At 43.4% G+C, this 25,050-nt stretch overlaps 1 protein-coding gene across 2 annotated transcripts; it reads right to left on the bottom strand.

Annotated features, from left to right (window-relative positions):
- Nucleotides 1-170: 170 nt before the first annotated feature.
- Nucleotides 171-13,025, bottom strand: LOC124041620 (death-associated protein kinase 3-like). 2 transcript variants are annotated; one of them, XM_046359409.1, is made up of 11 exons: nucleotides 12,885-13,025; nucleotides 11,127-11,222; nucleotides 6,401-6,622; nucleotides 5,749-5,887; nucleotides 4,123-4,252; nucleotides 3,757-3,805; nucleotides 3,606-3,632; nucleotides 2,834-2,986; nucleotides 2,555-2,600; nucleotides 2,162-2,373; nucleotides 171-2,019 (listed from the first exon to the last, which is right to left on the bottom strand). In XM_046359409.1, the coding sequence occupies exons 2-11, from the start codon at nucleotides 11,186-11,188 to the stop codon at nucleotides 1,704-1,706; spliced, it is 1,356 nt and encodes a 451-aa protein (XP_046215365.1). In that variant the 5' UTR covers nucleotides 11,189-11,222; nucleotides 12,885-13,025; the 3' UTR covers nucleotides 171-1,703. The 2 variants fall into 2 exon arrangements, with proteins under 2 accessions (XP_046215365.1, XP_046215366.1); XM_046359410.1 differs by lacking the exon at nucleotides 12,885-13,025 and adding an exon at nucleotides 12,725-12,878.
- Nucleotides 13,026-25,050: the final 12,025 nt, after the last annotated feature.

Here is a 25,050-nt window from a genome sequence, read left to right as displayed (position 1 = left end):
CACTACTTTTGACCAGAGCCCATAAGGATTCGATTTTAGCTGGTCAAATGTTTATTAAGTTGTAAGAATCTTTCCCTCAATTACTTTCCACAAGGATTCGATATTAGAAGATCAAATGTGTATTAAGTTATCTCAATGGACACAATAAATATACACAAGGAAAGTTAAGCTACATGTATTTAAGCTTGTTTATTTAAAACACAAACCTGTCTAAAACTGTTCAAACCAATAAATACATACCAATTATACGTTTTGCGTACGTTAAAATAATTCAGTGGGAGATAGTTTGGAACATTGCTTTATTCTTAAGTGCAAATGAGAATATTAATCTAGGGAGTATAGGGTTCTGTAGTTTTATGGTGAACATGGAATGTGATGCATAGATTTAATGACTAACTCGTGGAATGTCTGAAGTGTGTGGGTTGTTATGGTCGTAATGAATTAAAAAAAAAAAAATTTATACTTTACATAGTTTAACATCATGCAGATAATTTGGGAAGAATCCTATGTACAATAGTTGTACTTAAACGGGGCAGTTTCCCAGACAAAGATTAAGCCTAGTCCTGGGCTAAAAACCAAATTCAATGGACAACTTCCATTGAGCATGCTTTTATCCAGGAAACTGGCCCAAAGCGTTTTGAGGGACAGCAACTAAGCCTGTATTTTCACTAACATGTCTAGCCATTACTACATATTTCCTTATGCTTATGTATAGGCAATAAGGTGTTCTATATCCAGGCACAGCGTATAAAGAGCAAAACTGGTTTATACAATCTATATATTTTAAGACTACTCTCTCCTTAGGTAAGACAGCTATAGTGTTTGCATTTGCATCACAGTACAACAAGTCAGCTGAGTGACATATGGTATAGAATAGATAGTACTTCATCCTATTGACAGTAGGCTGAGATCTCCCTATAATACATCGACATGAATTTTCTGTTATTTCTGTGCAATTTGTACTGTTGTTACTTATAACCATCAGCTGAGAATGATACATGTTATGATGGCGTACTTAAAATTGACACACCAAGCCAGACTAAGGCTGTCACACAGGTGCATATACCATGTATTTCTTCAAAATCCTTATCTTCAACATTAAACGTGTATTTAGGACATGTATTATTAAACACGTATTCATAATAAGGACTCTGCGTTGCTAGTTCTCTCCATACAAAGTGATACAGGAGGAGTAACCTTTTTCCCAATCAAATGTGTGTGAGGGGCAGCATGGATTATGATCGGGGGCCCAAGCGTTTTCTCTAACCCGAAGAACTCTGGACCCTCATTCTGAATCTGATGACAGCTGGTGTAGAATATGTGCCCTGTTCGTGCCACAAACACACAGACAAAGAAGAAGCTGAGAGTGCAGAAACAGAGTAATGTCTGTGATTCCAACAACCACACCAACACCAGAAAAACTCTGAGAGCTGGTGTACATGTACTGTCCTGACTGTACCATACACACACACAGACATGGACATAGTAGGAAGTAAGCTGAGAACTAAAATAATGTCATTCAGTGATTCCAGCCCCAGCCCGGTAGGACTTTGCCTACCGGCCATGACCAGACCGCCCTAGAAAGAAGAAACTGAAGAGCGTAGATTCAGACTAATGTCAGTGATTCTATGAGAATAATGTCAGTGATTCTAGAAGGCAGGCCAGGCTCAGGACTATTCTACAAGCCAAGCTGGAGCCAGGTCTCAGGGCATGACCAGACTGTCTTTCTCCCTCTCTATCCCTCTGACCAGCTCCTCTACCCAGCGCACCTCCGACGCCACCTGCTCCGCCAGGACCTCGTAGCGGTTCTCCAGGCGCCCAAACGTCCTCTTGAGTGCGTTAGCAGCCAGCATGGCGGCACGGGCATCCTCCTGACTCTGCCTGCGCTGGGCCTGGGTACACTGCAGAGCCTGGCGGATGTGATCCAGGTTGCTGGCGATGCTCTGGTTCTCCTCCTTGTACCAGCCCTCCTTCTCCTCATAGATAGAGAGTAGAGCAGCCACATCCTCCTGACATGACCTGGAGAAGAGAGATGTTAGCATGAATGGATAGATATATTGTTGTACCCAAATAGAACGGCTTTATATGCGTTTTTAATCATCACAAATTAATTCATCCGCCCATTCATTGAATCATCCATCCCTCCGTTTACCCCCCCCACCTCTGGTTGTGCTCCAGGTCTCTCAGCCCCTCCTCGGCAGCAGCGATCTCCTCCAGCACCTGGGAGAAGCGTTCGAAGTTGACGTAGGTGTTGTTGGGGGGCATGGAGGAGTGGGACTTGATGGTGTACTCCTTTAGACGCGTTGTCTTCAGGCGCCTGCGCTCCGGCTTCTTCCCGCTCTCCTCCTGGCGCACGTTTCGCCTCTTGATCACCTGGGAGGAGAGGGGGTTTAATGGATAGTAGATAAAAGTGTGTGGGGGGGGTGCTCAATTATTTTGTCTTGCCAAAAAACATCAGTATAATGGGTGCTATAAGCCAGCAGTTGCATATATTTTTTTGGGGGGTTAGTGATATGTGAGGTACAGTATGTATGAGATGGTGAAAGGTACCTACCTTGATCCAGGGATGCTGAAGGCTGTCATCGATGGTCATTCTCTTCCTGGAAGAAGCATTTGTAAATGATTAGAGATGAAAATCAATCTAATTTCTTCCTTACTTTTATGCTTTAGTATTTGCAGTTCTAACATTGGTGCAACAAGGTACAAACCTTTATTTCTTGCTCGGGTCCCTAAGATAATATGCTATTAAAAAAGACAGACAAAGTACATGGTTCTTGTGTATGTTATGTTAAGCATTCCCTGGCATATTCCGTCCAGTGTAAACCAGGCTTACTTGGGATCCTTGACCAGCAGCCGTCTGATGAAGTCCTTGGCCAACTCACTAGTGTTGCTGAAGTACTCCTCGTCAAAGTCATAGTTGACTGCTGAGATGTTGGTCAGAGTCTCCTGCTTGGTCTCCCCCAGGAATGGAGAGGCACCACTCAACCTGAGGACCAACAGACAGCATGGTGAGAACACAATAAGAACACTCAACCTGAGGACCAACAGACAGCATGGTGAGAACACAATAAGAACACTCAACCTGAGGACCAACAGACAGCATGGTGAGAACACAATAAGAACACTCAACCTGAGGACCAACAGACAGCATGGTGAGAACACAATAAGAACACTCAACCTGAGGACCAACAGACAGCATGGTGAGAACACATTTACATTACATTTAAGTCATTTAGCAGACGCTCTTATCCAGAGCGACTTACAAATTGGTGCATTCACAATAAACACAATAAGAACACTCAACAGGAGGTAAAACAGACAGCATGGTGAGAACACAATAAGAACACTCAACAGGAGGTAAAACTGTAGTACTGTATCATGTCATTTTTCAGGTCATGGCCAAACGTTATACACAGTAGATTGGCTTTCTTGCTATATCATCATTTTGACGATGGAATTACTGAGAAATACGTGTCACTTCTAGGGTTGTCATTTGTAATGCAAAAATGTGTGTAGATTTGAAATAATTGAACATAACACTGTTTAATATTGCTCAACTGACTGTATGAAAAGAGACAACCATTATAATGTGAACAAGTACTTACAGAATGTATGTGATAACTCCAATACTCCTGGAGACAAAAGGGACAAAACTTAGTGAGATTTACCCTCAGAGAGAAACAACAGCAACAACAAGAAAACATTCTCAAAATCATAAAAAACATTTAACATTTAAATGATCTTAGTCCATTTTACCACATGTCAGCCTCCAGGCCTAGCAGTTCATAGTTGACTATCTCTGGAGCTGTAAAACAAGCAGCATCAACACCAGAATCGCTTTAAAGCTTCAATTCAACCCAGATGGTCGTCAAGGACATCAACAGACCTCCACTAAATAAGATAAATGTCAAGGAATATTTTCCCCATGTGGGCATAGCATAACAATAACATTTCTGGACAGACATTTTATGCATACTGTATGTCTTTCATAGGAATAAGGAATTTATTTTTTCCAAAGGGAATCAAAACCCGAAGTGAAAAGAATCCATTTGAAAATAAAAGCCGTACTAATGCCGTTAAAACTGTTCATGGCTCTTTTGGTCTTGAGCGGTAGGGTCTCACCAACAAACTCTGGCGTTCCGAAGATGTTTTTAAACTCGTTCCCAGCTTTGATTTGATGAGCGATGCCGAAGTCGATGAGTTTGATCCTGGGGTTGGGAACATTCTTATCCAGCAGCATAATGTTCTCCGGCTGCAACAAAAACAAACAAGCATTCCATAATACAAGTTAGAAGAGAATGGATACACTACAGATGTTTTGAAATATAATAACAACGTCATATGTTGAAAATAAATAACTGACCCGAATGATTATTACTATTATTATAATATCCTAAACAGTATACTATCATGGTACACTACATGACCAAAAGTATGTGGACACCTGCTCGTCAAACATCTCATTCCAAAATCTTGGGAATGGAGCTTGTCTCCCCTTCGCTGCTATAACAGCCTCCACTCTTCTGGGAAGGCATTCCACTAGATGTTGGAACATTGCTGCGGGGACTTGCTTCCATTCTGATGTTGGGCGATTAGGCCTGGCTCGCAGTCGGCGTTCCAATTCATCCAAAATGCGTTAGATGGTGTTGCGGTCAGGGCTCTGTGCAGGCCAGTCAAGTTCTTCCACACAGATCTCAACAAACCATTTCTGTATGGCCTTCCCCAAACTGTTGCCACAAAGTTGGAAGCACAGAATCGTCTAGAATGTCATTGTATTCTTCAGTGTTAATATTTCCCTTCACTGAAACTAAGGGACCTAGCCCGAACAATGAAAAACAGTCCCCGACCATTATTCCTCATCCACCAAACTTTACAGTTGGCCCTATGCATTGGGGCAGGTAGAGTTTTCCTGGCATCCGCCAAACCCAGATTAGTCCGTTGGACTGCCAGATGGTAAAGCGTGCGTGATTCATCACTCCAAAGAACGCATTTCCACTGCTCTGGAGTCCAATTGCAGCGAGCTTTACGCCACACCAGCCGACGCTTGGCATTGCACATGGTGATCTTAGGCTTGTGTGTGGCTGCTCTGGTATGGAAACCCATTTCATGAAGCTCCAAACAGTTCTTGTGCTGACATTGCTTCCAGAGGCAGTTTGCAACTCGGAAGTGATTTTTACCCGCTACAGCACTCGGCAGTCCCGTTCTGTGAGCTTGTGTGGCCTACCACTTTGCAGCTGAGCCGTTGTTGCTCCTAGACGTTTCCACTTCACAACAACAGCCCTTACAGTTGACCAGAGCAGCTCTAGCAGGGCAGAAATCTGACAAACTGCTTGTTGGAAAGATGGCATCCTATGACGGTGCCACGTTGAAAGTCACTGAACTCTTCAGTAAGACCATTCTACTTCCAATGTTTGCATGGGTGATTGCATGGCTGTGTACTCAATTTTATACATCTGTCAGCAACGGATCTACTAATTTGAAGGTGTGTCCACATAATTTTGTACATATAGTGTATGTGTTTAATAAGGATGACTGTTGAAAACACCAGCCTGGATGGTGTTCACTAAGCACTAGAGACAACCTGGACTTAAGAATAAGAAGTGTATTCTATTGCAAAACGTTTTTCGTTGAACATGACCCTGGCTTACCCAGCTCCACAGCCCACTTTGAGATCAAAGTGTGCGATGCGTTTGGAGTGCGGCACTGCAGGTAGTAGACCCAGTCCGGGATCTGTGTGTGTGTGTGTACCTTGAGGTCAAAGTGAGCTATGCATTTGGAGTGCAGGTAGTGGACCCCATCCAGGATCTGTTTGAGGAACTGTGTGGCAGCCTCCTCTGTTAAAGACTCCTTCTCTGCCAAGAAGTCAAACAGCTCCCCCCCAGACACCCTGAAACACAACATAAACAGATGAATCTCTAAAACAACACACACAAATGGCATCTCAACAAAACCACATCAGGATGTTTTGGGATTTTTCACTTAACTAGAGAGCAGGAACAGAATGTCACACAGGCTAATTTGAACCCAGGTTTGTGGCCGTATGTATAAAATGTCTCAGAGTATTGTGCTGTTCTAGGATCACGTCCCCATGTCTATGTTTTTTCTTTCTTTTTTTATTGAACCTTTATTTAACTAGGCAAGTCAGTTAAGAACAAAATCTTATTTATAACGACGGCATAGGAACAGTGGGTTAACTGCCTTGTTCAGGGGCAGAACGACACATTTTTACCTCGTCAGCTCGGGGATTCTATCTAGCAACCATTCGGTTACTGGCCCAATGCTCTAACCACCGGGCTATCTCATGAATTGTGATTTTTAAAGACAAAACTGATCCTAGATCAGAATTTCTACTCTGACATTATTTATGAATATGACCCTGGTATCATCTAGTCTCCCTTACAGCTCCAGGATGAGGATGACGTCGGTCTTGTTCTCGAAGATGTCGTGTAGCGTTATGATGTTGCTGTGCTGGATCTCTCTCAGGATGTTCACCTCCCTCTCGATCTCCTCGCGGCTAACGCCCCGGCGGCTAGACGACAGGCGACGCTTCTTGATGAATTTGGCGGCGTACTCAGAGCCAGAGGTCTTCTCTTTACACTTCCGTACGATGGCAAACTGTCCGCTGAGGGGAGGGGGGGAAATGACATCATGAGAATGATGATACAAAGTAAAACATGAATATAGAATACACAGGAAAGAGTGACTGGGCCACAATCAGATAGCTCATCTAGGAAAATCATGATTTGAAGCTGCTAAATGACTTAAATGTAATGTAATGTAATATACCAATCTTGACTACAGATTGTATAGGCTCGTGTTCAGTGGCTGCATTGCAACACACTGGCTGGCAGGTTCATAACTTTGATGTAATAAGATGAAGACCATTAGCAAATGTAAAGTGGGTGACAAAGAAAATCTAAAATCACCCAACATTTGATTTAGCGCATGATAATGCTATAGGAAGAAGAAGAAGCTATGAAGGCTGCATTCCAGAGAGTGAATCCGTTCCTAACGGAATGTCTTAGGTTATTGTGTGTCTGCAAAGAAATTAATTTTCTGCTCTGCCATTTAATGTATGTCTGCAAGCCCTTTCCCAGGAGTCTAAACACAAATGAATCCCATGACTGAAACTTAACGACGTTCACTAGTGACTTTTGAACTTCTACTGTTCAAAAGTTTGAAAGTATAAAAGTATACAGTAAAGTGCACACTAAAGCGTTTTTTTATTTTTTTTTAAATCGCAAAATAGTGTTTTTTAGATAACTGCAAATTTCAAGGAGTAAGGCATTCAAGGAGTTGGTTTGATGGGAAGTCGTGATGTCACCGGCCTGTAAGAAAGTCTATGACCATCATGCTTTTAGGGAAAAATTATAATTTTGTACATGTATTTAACTGAGCTTGACCAATCCCAGTCCCTTTTCTTAGGGGGTCCGGGGTCCTCCCTGGGATCATTGTTATGTAGAAGGTCTGAGAAGCTTTTTAAAAAGGACATTCTACTCCAACATGAATGAAAATAAAATGACACTGATACCATCTAGAATATAATTTCCACCTCCAGAAATGAAATAACATATTGGTGAAACATTGGAAAAAAACATTGGACCATGCATATAGCCCATGGTCTATATTATCAGATGTGCTATTAGCAATAGGCATTATCACTTGCTGCCCAACTGATGCAAAATAGTGTCTATAAAATGTACAGGGGTGATTTTAAAATGAAAATATTGGTGGGGCAAACTCAATCAACAAAGCTCATAGGCATCGAAACCAGTACACTACACTGACTACACATTGAATCACATAAATGAGTTTTGAGCCACAGACAAACGTTATAACATGGCTACTTCCCATATATTTAGCTCTTATTGCACAGAAGACCACGGTAGTCCAGCAGACTTTTCTAGTGTAAACGAGCTAGTAATCTGTCTGCAATATTATGTGTCTGCCTGCCTGTTATAAAGGGCCCCAGTTAACAACATGCAACTACTCTCTTGCTCAATCTATTGCACACTTCCATCAAAGATATGTACAACTAACCCTGCTTTTACATGTGGTTCCATGCCTAATACAGTCTGCCATCAAACATCAACTATAATGCATGTAGCCTATAGGATATTATAGCTAGCCTACGTCAAAACAAATGTTAGCAACTGCTACATGATCCACCACCAACCACTCGACCTGAATCTCATTTTCCAACATGCTTTATTTTATTGGAAGGACATATTTTAAAGTTTAGGTGAATAAATGAGCACCAGGCGTTCTATACACATTTCCTTTATAATACTAAAGGTAGAAAATGATTTTCTAGGACATAACTAAGCTACATAGCTACGCTACCTAGCAGACGTGGTAACAGCGTGTGGTAAACAAATAGCTAGCTATGAAGTTGACACATCAGTCCAGAGTTAACCCGCACAAGACGTTGGTTTATCTTTGGCCAATGACAATGAGCCTTATTGGGCGGGAACTTCTACTGTAAACCAATGGAGCACCGAAGAGGGGCTTTCGTCACCCCACACAGAACCAATCAGTCAATATAATCGATAACAATCATTGTATCAGGTGCACCCTGCTTTTGCTGGCTAGCTCTCCCAGCAGGTTCTGCGGGGACGTAGTGTCCTCATGAGTGACAGCACCCTGAGCCAATCACGTACAACCAGAGAAGATAAACGACACCTGTACTACCAGTCAAAAGTTTTAGAACACCTCAATTTTTCCATTTTTTTATTGGGTTATAGGGTTTATCTTCCTTTGTTAATGGCCTTTTTCTCGCCATTATGATAGCAATATACTACTTTCTTGCAGTACAATATTGTCCAAATAATGCTTAAGAGGGTGTAGTAACACAGTCTGTTCCAACACTGCTTTTATACAGACAGGGGGTTTGTCCAGGTTTGTATTAACAAAAGTTGGGAGACCTGTAGGAATTGTTAACATCAATCTTCAAGGCTTAATTTACTTCCATTGCTGCAGATCAGCTGTAAGTTGTTAACCCATTACTTGTTCCCTGAAAAAGGCCTTTTTTAATATAACTCTGAAATGTATACCATTTCAGGTTATTCACTAGACTTGAACTGCTTAAATTTCTATAAAAAATTGAAAGGTGGGAGAGTTATAAAGCTTTTGACTGGTAGTGTACACACAGTACTTTCTCTGTCTGCCCCACCACCACAGAAAGCACAGAGCGAGGCTGAGACAGCAGCTGCATTTTGGAGATGAAAATGTACCAAAACAAACAGAGACAATGGGAAAGCGACCACATATGCTTTATTAGATAAAGCAATTTTCTAAAATAAAATAGTTTGCCAACTGATTTATTGTTGTGACATGAAATAACAGAATTGCATGCAAATCTGCAGGAGCCCCACCTGCCCCATGTGATGCATCACCACTGAAAATGTACGTAGGCATTTGTCCCTTTACATTTACCCCATTGGACACAACATCCTGATTGTTATTATTAATTAATTATTATTATTCACTACCCACATGTTTTGTTGTTGTTGTTTCTATTACGAAGTAGGCCTATGTCATTGCCCTTTTAAGAGACCATTGCCCCTTTAAGAGCTCTGTTATGCAGCTGCCCCTAACATGCTTGAAACTCCTGTTGTAACTACATTTGTCAAAACATACCACTTGCGCAATTGAAGGAGTAGACATAAATGTGGTAGCAATGGAAAACTGTGATCCCCTCTTTTTTTTTTAGGCCAAAACTGCTTTCAAATTACATTTGCCAAAAGTGCTTTTAAAAGTGTTCATGTGATTGCATTAAGAATTATTGTGCATTGACCGCTTGCCAGAATACATGTTTCCCTGTAGGCTACACACCACCGTTTGAATTGAGCGCTGCGGTGGTGCGCATTATAGACTATTTAATTCCCTTCATCTGAACGTTGGAGTGTCAGCAACAATCATGCATGTCAGTTCAGTGTACACAGCTTAACAGAGAAAATAAAATACTTAAGAAAACATTTATTTGGGAATATATTTTGTAGAACAGCTTCTCTGTATTAGGCAATGTCACACCCTCCCCCCATTAAAAAAATTGTGGTTCTACATTGATCTAAAAATAACCTCTCCAGAATTCACATGATGGAAATCCGTCACAGGAGAACATTAACTCCTGCAGTTTCCTGAGCAAACTTAGTCTCCCCTCCTCTCACAGTAAGTCTAAACCTAGAGGCATGGACAGAAAATAAATGCCCAAATTCCTCACTCCTCCCCAACTCATGGCTGTCCTACCTTATCTGTTGACTGAAACCAGACTGTGGCACTTCTCCTCTCCATAGGATACCTGAGATTTAACAATAACATGTTCTTCCTGCACTCCCCTTTCTCACTCAGTAGATTTCCATACCTTCAGTTCTAATATGGTAACATGAATAAGGATACTTCAAGTTTAGAAGTTAGTACCCAACACAATGATGTCATTCTTCTGCTGCAACACTGTAGCAAAAAACCCTACTTCCATATAAAGCACTATGTTCAAGTAGTGCGCTATGAAGGGAATAGGGTGCCATTTGAGATGAAGTCAGGTTTTAATCCTCTACAAGCACATGACTCATTATATTGCTCTAGCTCTGTTTAGTTTACAAGGACTTGCTAAAAACAGAGCTTGTATAACAAGGCAGAGTGCAATGCAGTTTAATAAACAGTCCCACAAATACACTGGGGATGTGCCAATGGATGTTTTCCTCCTGCTATGCATTTTAAAGTTAAATATGTGGTATTATACTGGTATATCAATTATGAGAGTCAAACAACAGATTCTATATTAAAAAGATTGTTTGGAGAAATTGTGTTTCACTTCACATGCAAGCGAGAACAAAAAGGTGATAAGAGATCTGTATTATTCTATCACCTCATTGAAAACATATTCATTAGTAGGCATACTTGATTGAAACTGTCTGATGTGCTGGGTAGGCCAGGTTTAGAGTTTACCTCACTCGCCCTGAAGTGCGAACTCTACCCACTGATGCACCGGGCAAGATGAATCAAGTCAAGGCTAGTATCATCCAGCAAAACAGTATCACACAAACACGCCCGATCTTGAAAAAGCAGAAGAATCTGTGCGCTCTCAGATAGTAATAGTAGTTAGCCCTACAGATGTCAGAACTTACCTCCCCAGCTCCTCCCCCATATCGTAGAACACCTCCACATCCTCTTGCCTGAAGCCAGCCATGGGTTGCTGCTGAGAGAAGCTGTCTTGAATCACACTGAAATACAGAAGAGGGGGAACAAAATAGTTTTAGTAACTACCAGAGAAAGAGCACAAAGACCAATATCATAACAATGACAGATGAATGTGATGTTGACATGAGCAGAAATGCCTAAATGAACTACAGGATTGATTGTTATAGACATGTTATGGCAACATTAGGTGGCAGTGATAATAAAATCAGCTTAAACAGTTAGTAGCTCAGTTGGTAGAGCATGGCGCTTGTAACGCCAGGGTAGTGGGTTCGATCCCCGGGACCACCCATATGTAGAATGTATGCACACATGACTGTAAGTCGCTTTGGATAAAAGCGTCTGCTAAATGGCATATATTATTATTATTATTACATACATTATGGATTTATGACAGCCCGCACATTCCCCCACCAAAAAGATAATCAAGGACAACAACCACTTGAGCCACTGCCTGTTCACATCGCTACTATCCAAAAGGTGAGGTCAGTACAGGTGCATCAAAGCTGGGACAGAGACACTGAAAAACAGCTTCTATCGCAAGGCCACCAGACAGCAACCACTAACTCAGAGAGGCTAGTGCCTACATTGAGACCCAATCACTGGTCACTTTAATAAATGGATCACTAGTCACTTTAAACACTGCCACTTTAAATAATGCCACTTTAATAATGTTTACATATCTTACATTACTCATATCACATGTATATACTGTATTTTATACCAGCTATTGCACCTTGCCTTTGCTGCTCGGCCATCACTCATCCATATATTTACATGGGGCGACAGGGTAGCCTAGTGGTTAGAGTGTTGGACTAGTAACTGAAAGGTTGCAAGTTCAAATCCCTGAGCTGACAAGGTACAAATCTGTCGTTCTGCCCCTGAACAGGCAGTTAACCCACTGTTCCTAGGCCATCAATGAAAATAAGAATTTGTTCTTAACTGACTTGCTTAGTTAAATAAAGGTAAAAAAAAATATGTACATATTCTCATTCACCCCTTTAGATTTGTGTGTGGGACTTGTTAGATATTACTGCACTGTCAGAAACTAGAAGCACAAGTATTTCGCTACACACGCATTAACATCTGCTAACCATGTGTGTGTGACCAATACATTTGATTTAATCCAACAGCAGTGGCCGTCCATATTTGGCCGAAGTCAACACAGCAGGCTGATGTCGATGCATTAGTCAGTCATACTTACGTCATATTCTTCCACTACCTAGCAGATTAAAGGCTCTCAATGAGATTTTAACATGACATTAGATAACCATTTGCTAACTTCTGCTATCAAGAAAAAAACATTTCGATGTGTTAAATAGGCAAAACAAATCAAACAAAACAAATATTGCAGACTATGTCTGTCCACTTAGTCCAGAAGAAAATAGCTCACCAGCAAACCTAGTTAAAACACGGGGCTGATATGACAACGGGCCAAATCGATAACTATTCATAACATTTAAGCTATAGTAACAATTTGACAAAACTATTCCATTGTATCTAGTTAACTTGCTAGCTGCTAACTTACATTAGCCAGTCTTGCTATCCAATTTAGCAATCGCTGCATGCTAGCTGTGCTTGTCATACACACGGTCGACATTCGAAGCAAACGCTAACGTTTGTGTAAAATGGCACTTTTATTTTTTAAATGACGTAATTTAATCACAATAATATGCACAGCTACCTACATTATAGCGTTAACTGGCTACGGGTCCCGCATTCGTCTCCGGAGTCAAAGGTGGTTGAAGATAATTACAGCATGTTCAATATCAGGATGGACCATATGGCATGAGGGGCTCCTGGTGACTGGATGGATAGGTATCCCACCGCATTCAGCCCATTTTTAAAATAACTTAATTATACATTTCTGCTCCAACTTTCATCTTTCCGATATTTGGCGTTCTCAGAATCCAACTTTAAAAAATGTTATTGGTTTAACTCTACAACTAGCGACAGGCAATTCAAATATAAATTGATTATTGGTTTGGTATCTTCCAATTTTATGATTCTTGTCAGTGAATGTAGTATTTCTTCAGCTCCTCTGACAGACCATTGTTCCATTATTCTTTTGTTTTGATAATGACAAAGAAATTTTCTAAAGCATATTGAACATTTCATTATTTTATTTGAAAGAATGAGTCCTTTTGTTTACAGTCTAAAGCTCTTAGCAGAGAGACCTGTCTCAATTCTGCTTTCTCCTACTAACAAATGGGAAATGATTAAAATCAGAATTCGATGTCTTGCTGGCTACGGGTCCCGTAGCTACTGGTAAAATGCTTGTTCGGAAAAGATTCATCAGGCTCATGGATATTATTGTTGATATTAACAGGCTGAGCAATAAACTTGATTTAAATGAAAATGAAAAACCAGAGCTTGCTAAAAGCCAACGTGAACGACATATACAACGATAAAGCACATGATGCCTTCATCCATTCAAAGGCCAAATAGATTGAAAAAGGTGAGAAAAAACCATCTTATTTCTTTAATTTGGAGAAAAGTAGGCAGAGTAGGAATAGGATTTAATCCATTTATGTAAATGACACTATATCTGATGATTTTGAAGTGATTAATAAGAAAATACACTTTCTACAGTTCACTATATCAATGTCATCTTTGGGAAGGCAACTTGGATTCCTTTTTTGATTCCTTTAATAACTCTGTTTAGCCTATAGAAGAAATGTTTAAGAAACTGTGATTCTGATGTAGATATTACTGAGTTGGACCAAGCCATTAAACAAATGCCTATAGGTAAATCTCCTGGACCGGAAAGGTTGTCTCCTGAATTCTATCAACATTTTTGGCCTGAAATTAGAGGGTATTGCTAATGCTATCTTACCTCCTTCTTTGAGACAGGGAGTAATAGTTCTTATACCCAAACCAAAGAAGGACTCTCTTTACCTGGACAATTGGAGACCAATCACATTGTTGGAAACTGACAATAAGTTACTAGCCCATGTCTATGTCAATAGGCTGAAACAAGGCCTTGATGATATAATCAGTGAAATTCAATCAGCTTTCATTAAAGGAAGGAGTATTCATAACCAGGCCCAGCGCCACAAGGGTGCAAAGGGGGGCATTGCCCCCTTAGTTGGAATATTGTGCCCCCTCAGTTTTGTATCCATATTCTGTCCCACAATCTGCCCCCTCCGTCATGCCCAACCGATTTGTTGTATATGCTTCATTCATGCGATTCCCTTGCATGCATCATACGTACGTCATACACATTTTACCAGTTAAAAAGAATTGGTTGGCCTTCACAGTAGAAGGGCAAGGTCAATTTGACCGTTTAGGTTTACTTTCAAAGTTACGTACTACGAAGAAAAAAAAAGTTTCACCGCTCAGCTGGATGGAATTGAGCTAATGTTAACCTTTAGGTAGGTAGCTGATAGCGTGGTGGATACTAGAAAGTGACTTCGCCAGGGCACAATGGCAGCATTGGATCAAAGCGGCGAGGAGGGGGAGAAGCCTGCCACAGAGGCCAAGGCCGCTGAGCTGACGCTAATCACAGAGGCCAAGCCGTCGAGCCCAGCAGCAAAGGTCAACCATCTTGCAGCCTGGTGACATAGGAGGTAACCAACCCGAGGAGGGGCCTGCAGCCGCCAAGACCGAACCTAGCAGCAGCACTGCCAGGTTATTACAAGCACCGACGCCTCCGTTAGTGCCTGACGGCCTCAGTGATGAAGAGCCAGCGTGGATTTATCTGGGGAAATACCCAACCTGCCTGTACTGTGGGAGAAAACGGGCATTTTGTAGCGTGTGGTTCAAAGGCAGAGAGTGGCTGGAATAATCCTGCAAAGCAGATGCAGCTTTCTACTATCCTTGTCGAAAATGTTACATCGGCTCCAATGCTAACACCGATAAGGCATTCACCCAAACTGGATATTGTCACGTTCTGACCTGTATTTTCCTTTGTTTTGCCTTTATTTAGTATGGTCAGTGTGTGAGTTGGGGTGGGCAGTCTATGTTTTGTGTATCTATGTTTTTCTATTTCTGTGTTCGGCCTAGTATGGTTCTCAATCAGAGGCAGGTGTTGTTAGTTGTCTCTGATTGAGAATCATACTTAGGTAGCCTGGGTTTCACTGTTGGTTTGTGGGTGTTTGTTTCCATGTCTGTTTGCCACATGGTACTGTTTCGGTTTTGTTCACGTTTTTGTATTAGTGTTCATGTTGAGTTTTTTTCATATTAAAAACATGGACACTTACCACGCCGCATCTTGGTCCGATCCTTGCTACACCTCTTCAGAGGAAGAGGGGGGAAAACCCTTACAGATATAATAACTGCCAGCATGCCATTGATAGCAACAAGGGACTGGGGAGGCACACATCAAGCAAAGAACATTTGAAATGCATGTTACTTTGGACAGAAAGACAAGCAAGGAATTCACAGGGAGCAGAGATTTCAACACCTGTTAATTCTGCACAGCTTGCAAGAAATCGTATGTATTTGGCGTCGATTGTGGACATTGTGGAATTTCTTGCTGTTAACGAGCTTCCTCTCGGGAACTTTGGATGCAAGAGGGGAGGGGGCGGTGGACTATTCCTGGCAATGTTAGATTATACGCTCAGGAAAGACAAAGAACTTGCCTTAAGCACAATTCCCCACAATGCCACATACACATCTCATAACATCCAGAACGAAACATGAGTGAGGTAGTAGGTGATTCATGGTACACACTTAAAGTGTATGGGACTAAAGACCCAACCGGGTGTGAGAACACTTAAATTGTATTCCGTTAAGTGGGCGAAAACAACCGTGTTTGTGAGCGGCTACTGTCAATGGCAACGAGTAAAGAATGTGGTGCTTCATCGCTGACTAACTCGGTCCTGTCAGAGTTAACAAATGTTGGCCTTAGCACCGACACGATTCTTAGTCAATGTTATGATGGCGCCAGTGTGATGTCTGGTAACATGGGGGCATGCAAAAGGTAGTGCATGACAAGCTGAATCGGGAAGTGCCGTATGTGCATTGCTTTAACCACTAGCTGCATTTAGTCATAGTGCACACTATGTCCTCTGAGGGTGCATTGGATGACTTTTTTAATGTGCGTAATTCCATTTACAAGTTTCTCAGGAAACAAACTGTGGCTGCACAATATACAGGAGAAAAACTGAAACGTCTGCTTGAGCAGCGATGGACTGGTCATCTGGCCACGGTGAGTATCATTATAAAATCTCTGGACAGCTTCTTCCATCTGCTCAGAGAAATCGAGAGTACCCCCTGCTACGGTACAGAGGTGCGACCTGAGGCTGTGGGCCTATTGAAAGCTGTTTCCGAGCCGAGCTTCAGATTCATTGCCTTCATGGTTCACGCCTGCTCGATCCCCCTAATAAGTTACTTAAGGTTGAAGCAACTGATCTGTACACTGGCATCCAAGTCATTGGCAGTGCCCACAATTTTGTGGAAAAACTGCGATGTGACAGTGAGTTTGATGAGTTATGGGAGAAATACAAGCACACGGACACCCCCACTCCAAGCAAACGGCAAAGAGTAGTGAGTAGTAATCTGAAAGAATATGTGGTCGAAACAACAATGGGCCAGCAAGAAGAGGATAATGACAGGGAGTGCAAAAGACTGTTTTTCAGCATTCTGGATGCTGTACTGGGAGAAATGTCAGCAAGATTTAACAAACGAAACAGCCATCTTATTGAAGCCCTGTGTGCCTTACACCCAGAGAATGAAACATTTATGGATGTGGAAAAAGTGAAACCACTGCTGGACTTAATCTCGACCAGCGTTTGGTAGGTCTGGAAGGTGTCGTAAACATCATGGAATACATTCTTGTCTGGGGTGATGACACAAAGCAGCGTGACCGAAGACTGAGATAGCTACTAGACAGACTGAGATAGCTGCTAAACAGACTGAGATAGCTACTAAACAGACTGAGATAGCTGCGAGACAGACTGAGATAGCTACTAGACAGACTGAGATAGCTACTAGACAGACTGAGATAGCTACTAGACAGACTGAGATAGCTACTAGACAGACTGAGATAGCTACTAGACAGACTGAGATGGCTACTGGACAGACTGAGATAGCTACTGGACAGACTGAGATAGCTACTAGACAGACTGAGATAGCTACTAGACAGACTGAGATAGCTACGAGACAGAATGAGATAGCTACTAGACAGACTGAGAAGCATCAACTTGAAACTGAAATAAGGACAAGTGCAAAACCAGAATCACAGTTGTAGACCTTACTGTGAAATGCTTAATTACAAGCCCTTAACCAACAATGCAGCTAAAGTTTTAAAAAAGTAACACAATAAATGTACATAACAATTAACGAGGCTATATACATGAGGGACCGGTACCGATGTCAATGTGCGGGGGTACAGGTTAATCAATGTAAATTGTAAAGTGACTATGCATAGATAATAAACAGCGAGTAGCAGCAGTGTACAAACAACGGGGGGGGGGATCAAAGTAAATAATCCAGGTGGCAATTTGATTAGTTTAGTTGTTCAGCAGTCTTATGGCATGGGGGTAGAAGCTGTTAAGGAGCCTTTTGGTCCTAGACTTAATGCTCCGTTACCGCTTCCCGTGCGGTACCAGATTAACTAGTCTATGACTTGGCACCACCTAGTATATAGGTCCTGGATGTCAGGAAGCTTGGCACCAGTGATGTACTGGGCCAAACTCATTATCCTCTGTAGCGCCTTACGATCAGATGCCAAACAGTTGCCATACCAGGCGGTAATGCAACCGGTTAGGATGCTCTCAATGGTGCAGCTGTATAACTTTTTGAGGATCTGGGGACCCATGCCAAATCTTTTCAGTCTCCTTAGGTGGAAAAGGTGTTGTCGTGCCCTCTTCACAACTGTCTTGGTGTGTTTTGACCATGATAGTTCATTGGTGATGTGGACACCAAGGAACTTGAAACTCTCGACCCACACCACTACAGCCCCGTTGATGTTAATCGGGGCCTGTTTGCTCACATTGCGAGAGAGGTTGTTGTCCTGGCTAGAATCACATTTTGGGGAATATTCAGAGGTGGACACTTTCCGTGGGAATATTTTGGAATTAACAGGAATATATGGGAATTAACTAAAATATATGTAAATTCATATTAATACCATTCACGTTGCATTTTTTGGTTGAATATATTTACCATATCATATGGAGACAGAAACATAAACTTTTCACCTTGTAAGAAGAAATAATGACAAATTATTAAATCCTTCCAATAGAAATACAAATATTTAGTTACGAATTGAACTTTAATTAAATGAATTGACACTTCACATGGGATGATTTCACTGAACAACAAAAGAAAGGGAATACTGAATGATCCCAATGATGCATCACATCTCCCAAAAACTTTTTCAACAAACATCTGTAAAATGATATAGTCGAGAAACTAAAGCTCTGCTTGTCTTCCTTTCAGGCTTCCATGTCTTCTCCCTGGACCTCTTCAATGTCCAGCTCTTGAACATCAGACTCTGAGGCTGTAACGGTTTTCTTCCGTCGAAGGAGAGGAGGACCAAAATGCAGCGTCGTTAGAGTTCATGGTTTTTAATATGAGAAACTCAACATGAACACAATTAGTAAACAACAAACGTGTCAAAAACCGAAACAGTCCTATCTGGTGCAGAGAACACAAAGACAGGAAACAATCACCCACAAAATACCCAAAGAACATGGCTGCCTAAATATGGTTGCCAATCAGAGACGACGATAAACACCTGCCGCTAATTGAGAACCAATCTAGGCAACCATAAACTTACATAAACACCTGGAAAGGAAACAGCCCCCATAAACATACAAAACCCCTAGACAAGACAAACACATAAATCCCCCATGTCACACCCTGACCTAACCAAAATAATAAAGAAAACAAAGATAACTAAGGCCAGGCCGTGACAGTACCCCCCCTATAGGTGCGGACTCCTGGCCGCACACCTAAATCAATAGGGGAGGGTCTGGGTGGGCGTCTGTCCACGGTGGCGGCACTGGCGCGGGACGTGGACCCCACTCCACCATCGTCTTTGTCCGCTTTAGTCTCTTCCTAGGAACGGCGACCCTTGTCGCCGACCTAGGATTGGCAACCCTACTAAATGGCCCCACTGGACTGAGGGGCAGCTCGGGCCTGAGGGGCAGCTCGGGACTGAGGGGCAGCTCGGGACTGGCTGACGACTCTGGCAGATCCTGGCTGACTGGCGGCTCTGGCGGATCCTGGCTGAATGGCGGTTCTGGAGGATCCTGGCTGAATGGCGGCTCTGGCGCATCCTGGCTGAATGGCGGATCCTGGCTGACTGGCGGATCCTGGCTGACTGGCGGCTCTGGCGGCTCCTTGCAGACTGGCGGCTCCTTGCAGACTGGCGGCTCTTTGCAGACAGGCGGGAGACTAACAGCTCTGAACAGGTGTGAGACTCTAGCAGCTCTGGACAGGCGGGAGACTCTAGCAGCTCTGGACAGGCGGGAGACTCTAGCAGCTCTGGACAGGCGGGAGACTCTAGCAGCTCTGGACAGGCGGGACGCACTGTAGGCCTAGTGCGTGGTTCCGGCGCTGGTGGTACTGGGCCGAGGACATGCACCTCAGGGCGAGTGCGGGGAGGAGGAACAGGGAGTACTTGGCTCTGGAGAGGCACAGGAAGCCTGGTGCGGGGGGCTGCCACCGGAGGGCTGGTGCGTGTAGGTGGCACTGGATAGACCAGACTGTGCAGGCGCACTGGAGCTCTTGAGCACCGAGCCTGCCCAACCTTACCTGGTTGAATGCTCCCGGTCGCCCTGCCAGTGCGGCGAGGTGGAATAGCCCACACTGGGCTGTGCAGGCGAACCGGGGACACCATGCGCAAGGCTGGTGCCATGTATGCCGGCCCAAGGAGACGCACTGGAGACCAGATGCGTAGAGCCGGCTTCATGGCACCTAGCTCGATGCTCTCACTAACCCGGCCGATACGAGGAGCTGGAATGTACCGCACCGGGCTATGCACCCACACTGGGGACACCGTGCGCTCCACAGCATAACACGGTGCCTGCCCGGTCTCTCTCACTCTCCGGTAAGCACAGGAAGTTGGCGCAGGTCTCCTACCTGGCTTCGCCATACTCCCTGTGTGCTACCCCCCCCCCCCTCCCCCAAGACATTTTTGGGGATGACTCTCGGGCTTCCAGCCCTGCCTCTTCAAACCGCCGCCTCTCCGCTTTGGCTGCCTCCAGCTCTGCCTTGGGGCGGAGATATTCCCCCGGCTGCGTCCAAGGTCCATCTCCATCCAGTATCTCCTCCCAAGTCCAATAGTCCTGACATCGCTGCTCCTCCTGCCGCTGCCTGTCACCACGCTGCTTGGTCCTGTTTTGGTGGGTGATTCTGTAACGGTTTTCTTCCGTCGAAGGGGAGGACCACCAAAATGCAGCGTTGTTAGAGTTCATGGTTTTTAATATGAGAAACTCAACATGAACACAATTACAAAACAACAAACGTGGCAAAACCTGAAACAGTCCTAACTGGTGCAGAGAACACAAAGACAGGAAACAATCACCCACAAAATACCCAAAGAACATTGTTTCAGTATGATATGTTAGATAAAGGAATAACGACAGACACCAATGTCAGGTTCAATAGCCTTGTTTGTGCATTGTACGAAAAGCTACGACTGGAGTCCGGGGAACAGTCCGGCTAGTCGATTACCTATCAACTAGACTCCGTAACAAACATGGCTGCCTAAATATGGTTCCCAATCAGAGACAACGATAAACACCTGCCTCTAATTAAGAACCAATCTAGGCAACCATAAACTTACATAGACCTAGAAAGGCATACAAGCATACAAAACCACAAGACAAGACAAAACATATAAATCCCCCATGTCACACCCTGACCTAACCAAAATAATAAAGAAAACAAAGATAACTAAGGCCAGGGTGTGACAGAGGCCTCATCTTCACTGTCACTTTCCAACTTTGATGAGGAGGTTCGTTGTCTCGTTGTCAGCCGCCTTTGCTCGTTGTCAGGCTCAAAAAGCCTCAAATTTGCCCAGATGGCCATGAATTTTTCAACCCTTTATTGGTATTGGTCAGCCTGTTGCATGCTTTGGTGTGAGTGTTGCCAAACAAGGACCAGTTGCGCTCTGAGGCGGCTGATGTTGGTGGGATTTGGAGGATGATGGAGGCAACAGGGGAAAGAGCCTCAGATCCACAAAGCTCCTTCCACCAGGTGGCTGATGAGATATCTTGGCACGACTGACATATTTAAACTCCATCCCAAAGCCCTTGCTTGGAAGTGTACTTCGCCAGACTGCCAAGACCTTGCCCTCTTCCAAGGTGGCGAGACACGGTAGTGATGACACCACAGGCCTTGTTTATCTCTGCACCAGACAGGATGCTTTTGCCAGCACGCTTGGGGTCCAACATGTACGCTGCAGCGTGTGTGGGATTCAGGTAGAAGTCTTCACTCTTTTTGATGGATTTCAGAACTGCAGTATCCTCTGCTGGGAGAAAAAGTGAATGGGGCAGGGAGGAACGGATTTCTTCTCTTACATCTGCAAGCAGAGTCTGAACATCAGACAGGATGGCATTGTCTCCCTCAATCCGTGCAATGGCTACTGCTATAGGTTTCAGGAGTTTCAGGCTGCTTACCACTCTCTCCCAAAATACATCATCAAGGAGGATCCTCTTGATGGGGCTGTCCATATCGGCAGACTGTGATATGGCCATTTCTTGGAGAGACTCCTTCCCTTCCAGGAGACTGTCAAACATGATGACAACACCACCCTAACGGGTGTTGCTCGGAAACTTCAATGTGGTGCTCTTATTCTTCTCACTTTGCTTGGTGAGGTAGATTGCTGCTATAACTTGATGACCCTTCACATACCTAACCATTTCCCTGGCTCTCTTGTAGAGTGTATCCATTGTTTTCAGTGCCATGATGTCCTTGAGGAGCAGATTCAATGCATGAGCAGCACAGCCAATGGGTGTGATGTGAGGTTAGGACACCCCCACTTTAGACCAAGCAGCCTTCATGTTCGCAGCATTGTCTGTCACCAGCGCAAATACCTTCTGTGGTCCAAGGTCATTGATGACTGCCTTCAGCTCCTTTGTAATGTAGAGATCGGTGTGTCTGTTGTCTGTGCTCTTGAGAATACTGGTTGAGGGGTGAAGATGATATAGTTAATTATTCCTTGCCCATGAACATTTGACCACCCATCAGAGATGATTGCAATACAGTCTGCTTTCACTATGATTTGCTTGACCTTCGCTTGAACTCTGTTGAACTCTGCATCCAGCAAATGAGTAGATAATACTTGCCTGGTTGGAGGGGTGTATGCTGGGCTAAGAACATTCAGAAATCTCTTCCAATACACATTGCATGTGAGCATCAGATGTGAACCAGTTGCATACACAGCTTGAGCAAGACATTCATCAGCATTTCTCTGAGTACGTTCCTCCATTTTGTGAAAACAACTTCAGATTCCAGGAGGACCATGAGCTGTTTCTATCGATAAGGTGTCCGATTCATAATTTTCACCTCGAATAGAAGTAATAGGACTTTTGTCAGAGGTTGCTTGTGTAACAGTATAGCTTCCATCCCTCTCCTCGCCCCTACCTGGGCTCAAACCAGGGACCTTCTGCACACATCGACAAAAGCCACCCTTGGAGCATCGTTACCCATCACTCCACAAAAGCCGCGGCCCTTGCAGAGCAAGGGGAACAACTACTTCAAGGTCTCAGAGCGAGTGACGCGTCACCAATTGAAACGCTATTAGCACCCCGCTAACGAGCTTGCCATTTCACATCGGTTACACTTGTTGGGAGCGCTGAGGGAACTTTATGCACTTGGCCAGATGATTCTGTATCTTTGTTGCATTCTTCACATATTATTTGGCACAGTATTTGCAAATGTACAAAGCTTTTCCTTCTACATTAGCTGCAGTGAAATGTCTCCACACATCAGATAGTGGCGTGGCATTTTCCTGTAAAGATTAGAAAAAAGAGTAAAACAAAGAGAAATACAGATAAATAGTTGAGCAGTTAGATTAAACAACTCCTTTGTAAGATAAATGGTTTAAAATGAAACATGTATGGAAATCCTAGTAAAAATTCCCTGTCTTAGGTCAGTTAGGATCACCACTTTATTTTAAGAATGTGAAATGAATAATGGAGAGAATGATTTATTTCAGCTTTTATTTCTTTCATCACATTCCCAGTGGGTCAGAAGTTTACATACACTCAATTAGTATTTGGTATCATTGCCTTTAAATTGTTTAACTTGGGTCAAACGCTTTGGGTAGCCGTACACAAGCTTCCCACAATAAGTTGGGTGAATTTTGACCCATTTCTCCCGACAGAGCTGGTGTAACTGAGTCAGGTTTGTAGGCCTCCTTGCTCGCACACGCTTTTTCAGTTCTGCCCACAAATGTTCTATAGGATTGAGGTCAGGGCTTGGTGATGGCCACTCCAATACCTTGTCTTTGTTGTACTTAAGTAATTTTGCCACAACTTTGGAAGTATGCTTGATGTCATTGTCCATTTGACGGGCCGCCCCCAGGTGGTGAGGGTAGGTAACATCTCCACCCCGCTGAACGCACCCCACAAGGGTGCGTTCTGAGCCCTCTCCTGTACTCCCTGTTCATCCACGACTGCGTGGCCATGCACGCCTCCAACTCAATCATCAAGTTTGCGGACGACACTACCAACAACGACAAGACGGACTATAGTAAGGAGGTGAGGGCCCTCGGAGTGTGGTGTCAGGAAAATAACCTCACACTCAACGTCAACAAAACAAAGGAGATGATTGTGGACTTCAGGAAACAGCAGAGGGAGCACCTCCCTATCCACATCGACGGGACAGTAGTGGAGAGGGTAGTACGTTTTAAGTTCCTCGGCGTACACATCACGGACAAACTGAATTGGTCCACCCACACAGACAGCGTTGTGAAGAAGGCGCAGCAGCGCCTCTTCAACCTCAGGAGGATGAAGAAATTTGGCTTGTCACCAAAAGCACTCACAAACTTCTACAGATGCACAATCGAGAGCATCCTGTCGGGCTGTATCACTGCCTGGTATGGCAACTGCTCCGTCCACAACCGTAAGGCTCTCCAGGTCTGCACAACGCATCACCGGGGGCAAACTACCTGCCCTCCAGGACACCTACACCACCCGATATCACAGGAAGGCCATAAAGATCATCAAGGACAACAACCACCCGAGCCACTGCCTGTTCACCCCGCTATCATCCAGAAGGCAAGGTCGGTACAGGTGCATCAAAACAGGGACAGAGAGATTGAAAAACAGCTATCTCAAGGCCATCAGACTGTTAAACAGTCACCACTAATATTGAGTGGCTGCTGCCAACATACTGACGCAACTCCAGCCACTTTAATAATGGAAATTGATGTAAAAATGTATCACTAGCCACTTTAACAATGCCACTTAATATGTTTACATACCCTACATTACTCATCTCATATGTATATACTGTACTCTATACATCCTGCCTATGCCGTTGTGGAATTGTTAGGTTAGATTACTCGTTGGTTATTATTGCATTGTCGGAACTAGAAGCACAAGCATTTCACTACACTCGCATTAACATCTGCTTACCATGTGTATGTGACAAATAAAATTTGATTTGATTTAATATATTACAAAGGTAAAAAGAAAATCAATACAGGATAGGGAAAACTAACCTAATCCACCCAAATAAAAATAGTACATTGATAAAAACAAAACAAACTCTCACTTCTTCCTTCAAATCTCCATATGGCTTGTGACAATACTCCATGCAACTCCTTCGCCAAGAAATATTTCAATCCCAGGAACCGCACCCACAATAACATCTATTTACCTGGACCTTCTCTCCACCATGGCAGTGCCATTAATCACCATAGCTATAAAGGCCACAATGTCCACCTTCTTA

The sequence above is a fragment of the Oncorhynchus gorbuscha genome, linkage group LG08 (assembly GCF_021184085.1).
Source record: "Oncorhynchus gorbuscha isolate QuinsamMale2020 ecotype Even-year linkage group LG08, OgorEven_v1.0, whole genome shotgun sequence".
Taxonomy (NCBI): domain Eukaryota; kingdom Metazoa; phylum Chordata; class Actinopteri; order Salmoniformes; family Salmonidae; genus Oncorhynchus; species Oncorhynchus gorbuscha.
The sequence above is the reverse complement of the archived record's forward strand: the minus strand, read 5'-3'. Positions and strand labels throughout refer to the sequence as shown.

Bases quoted from the DNA above. Each gene is read 5' to 3' on its own strand.
- LOC124041620 (XM_046359409.1), bottom strand. From the start codon at position 11,188: ATGGCTGGCTTCAGGCAAGAGGATGTGGAGGTGTTCTACGATATGGGG. The intron at 6,623-11,126 runs GTAAGTTCTGAC...CCCTCCCCTCAG, and splicing joins ATGGGGGAGGAGCTGGGGAG to CGGACAGTTTGCCATCGTAC. The intron at 2,020-2,161 runs GTGGGGGGGGTA...TCTCTTCTCCAG, and splicing joins GACCTGGAGCACAACCAGAG to GTCATGTCAGGAGGATGTGG.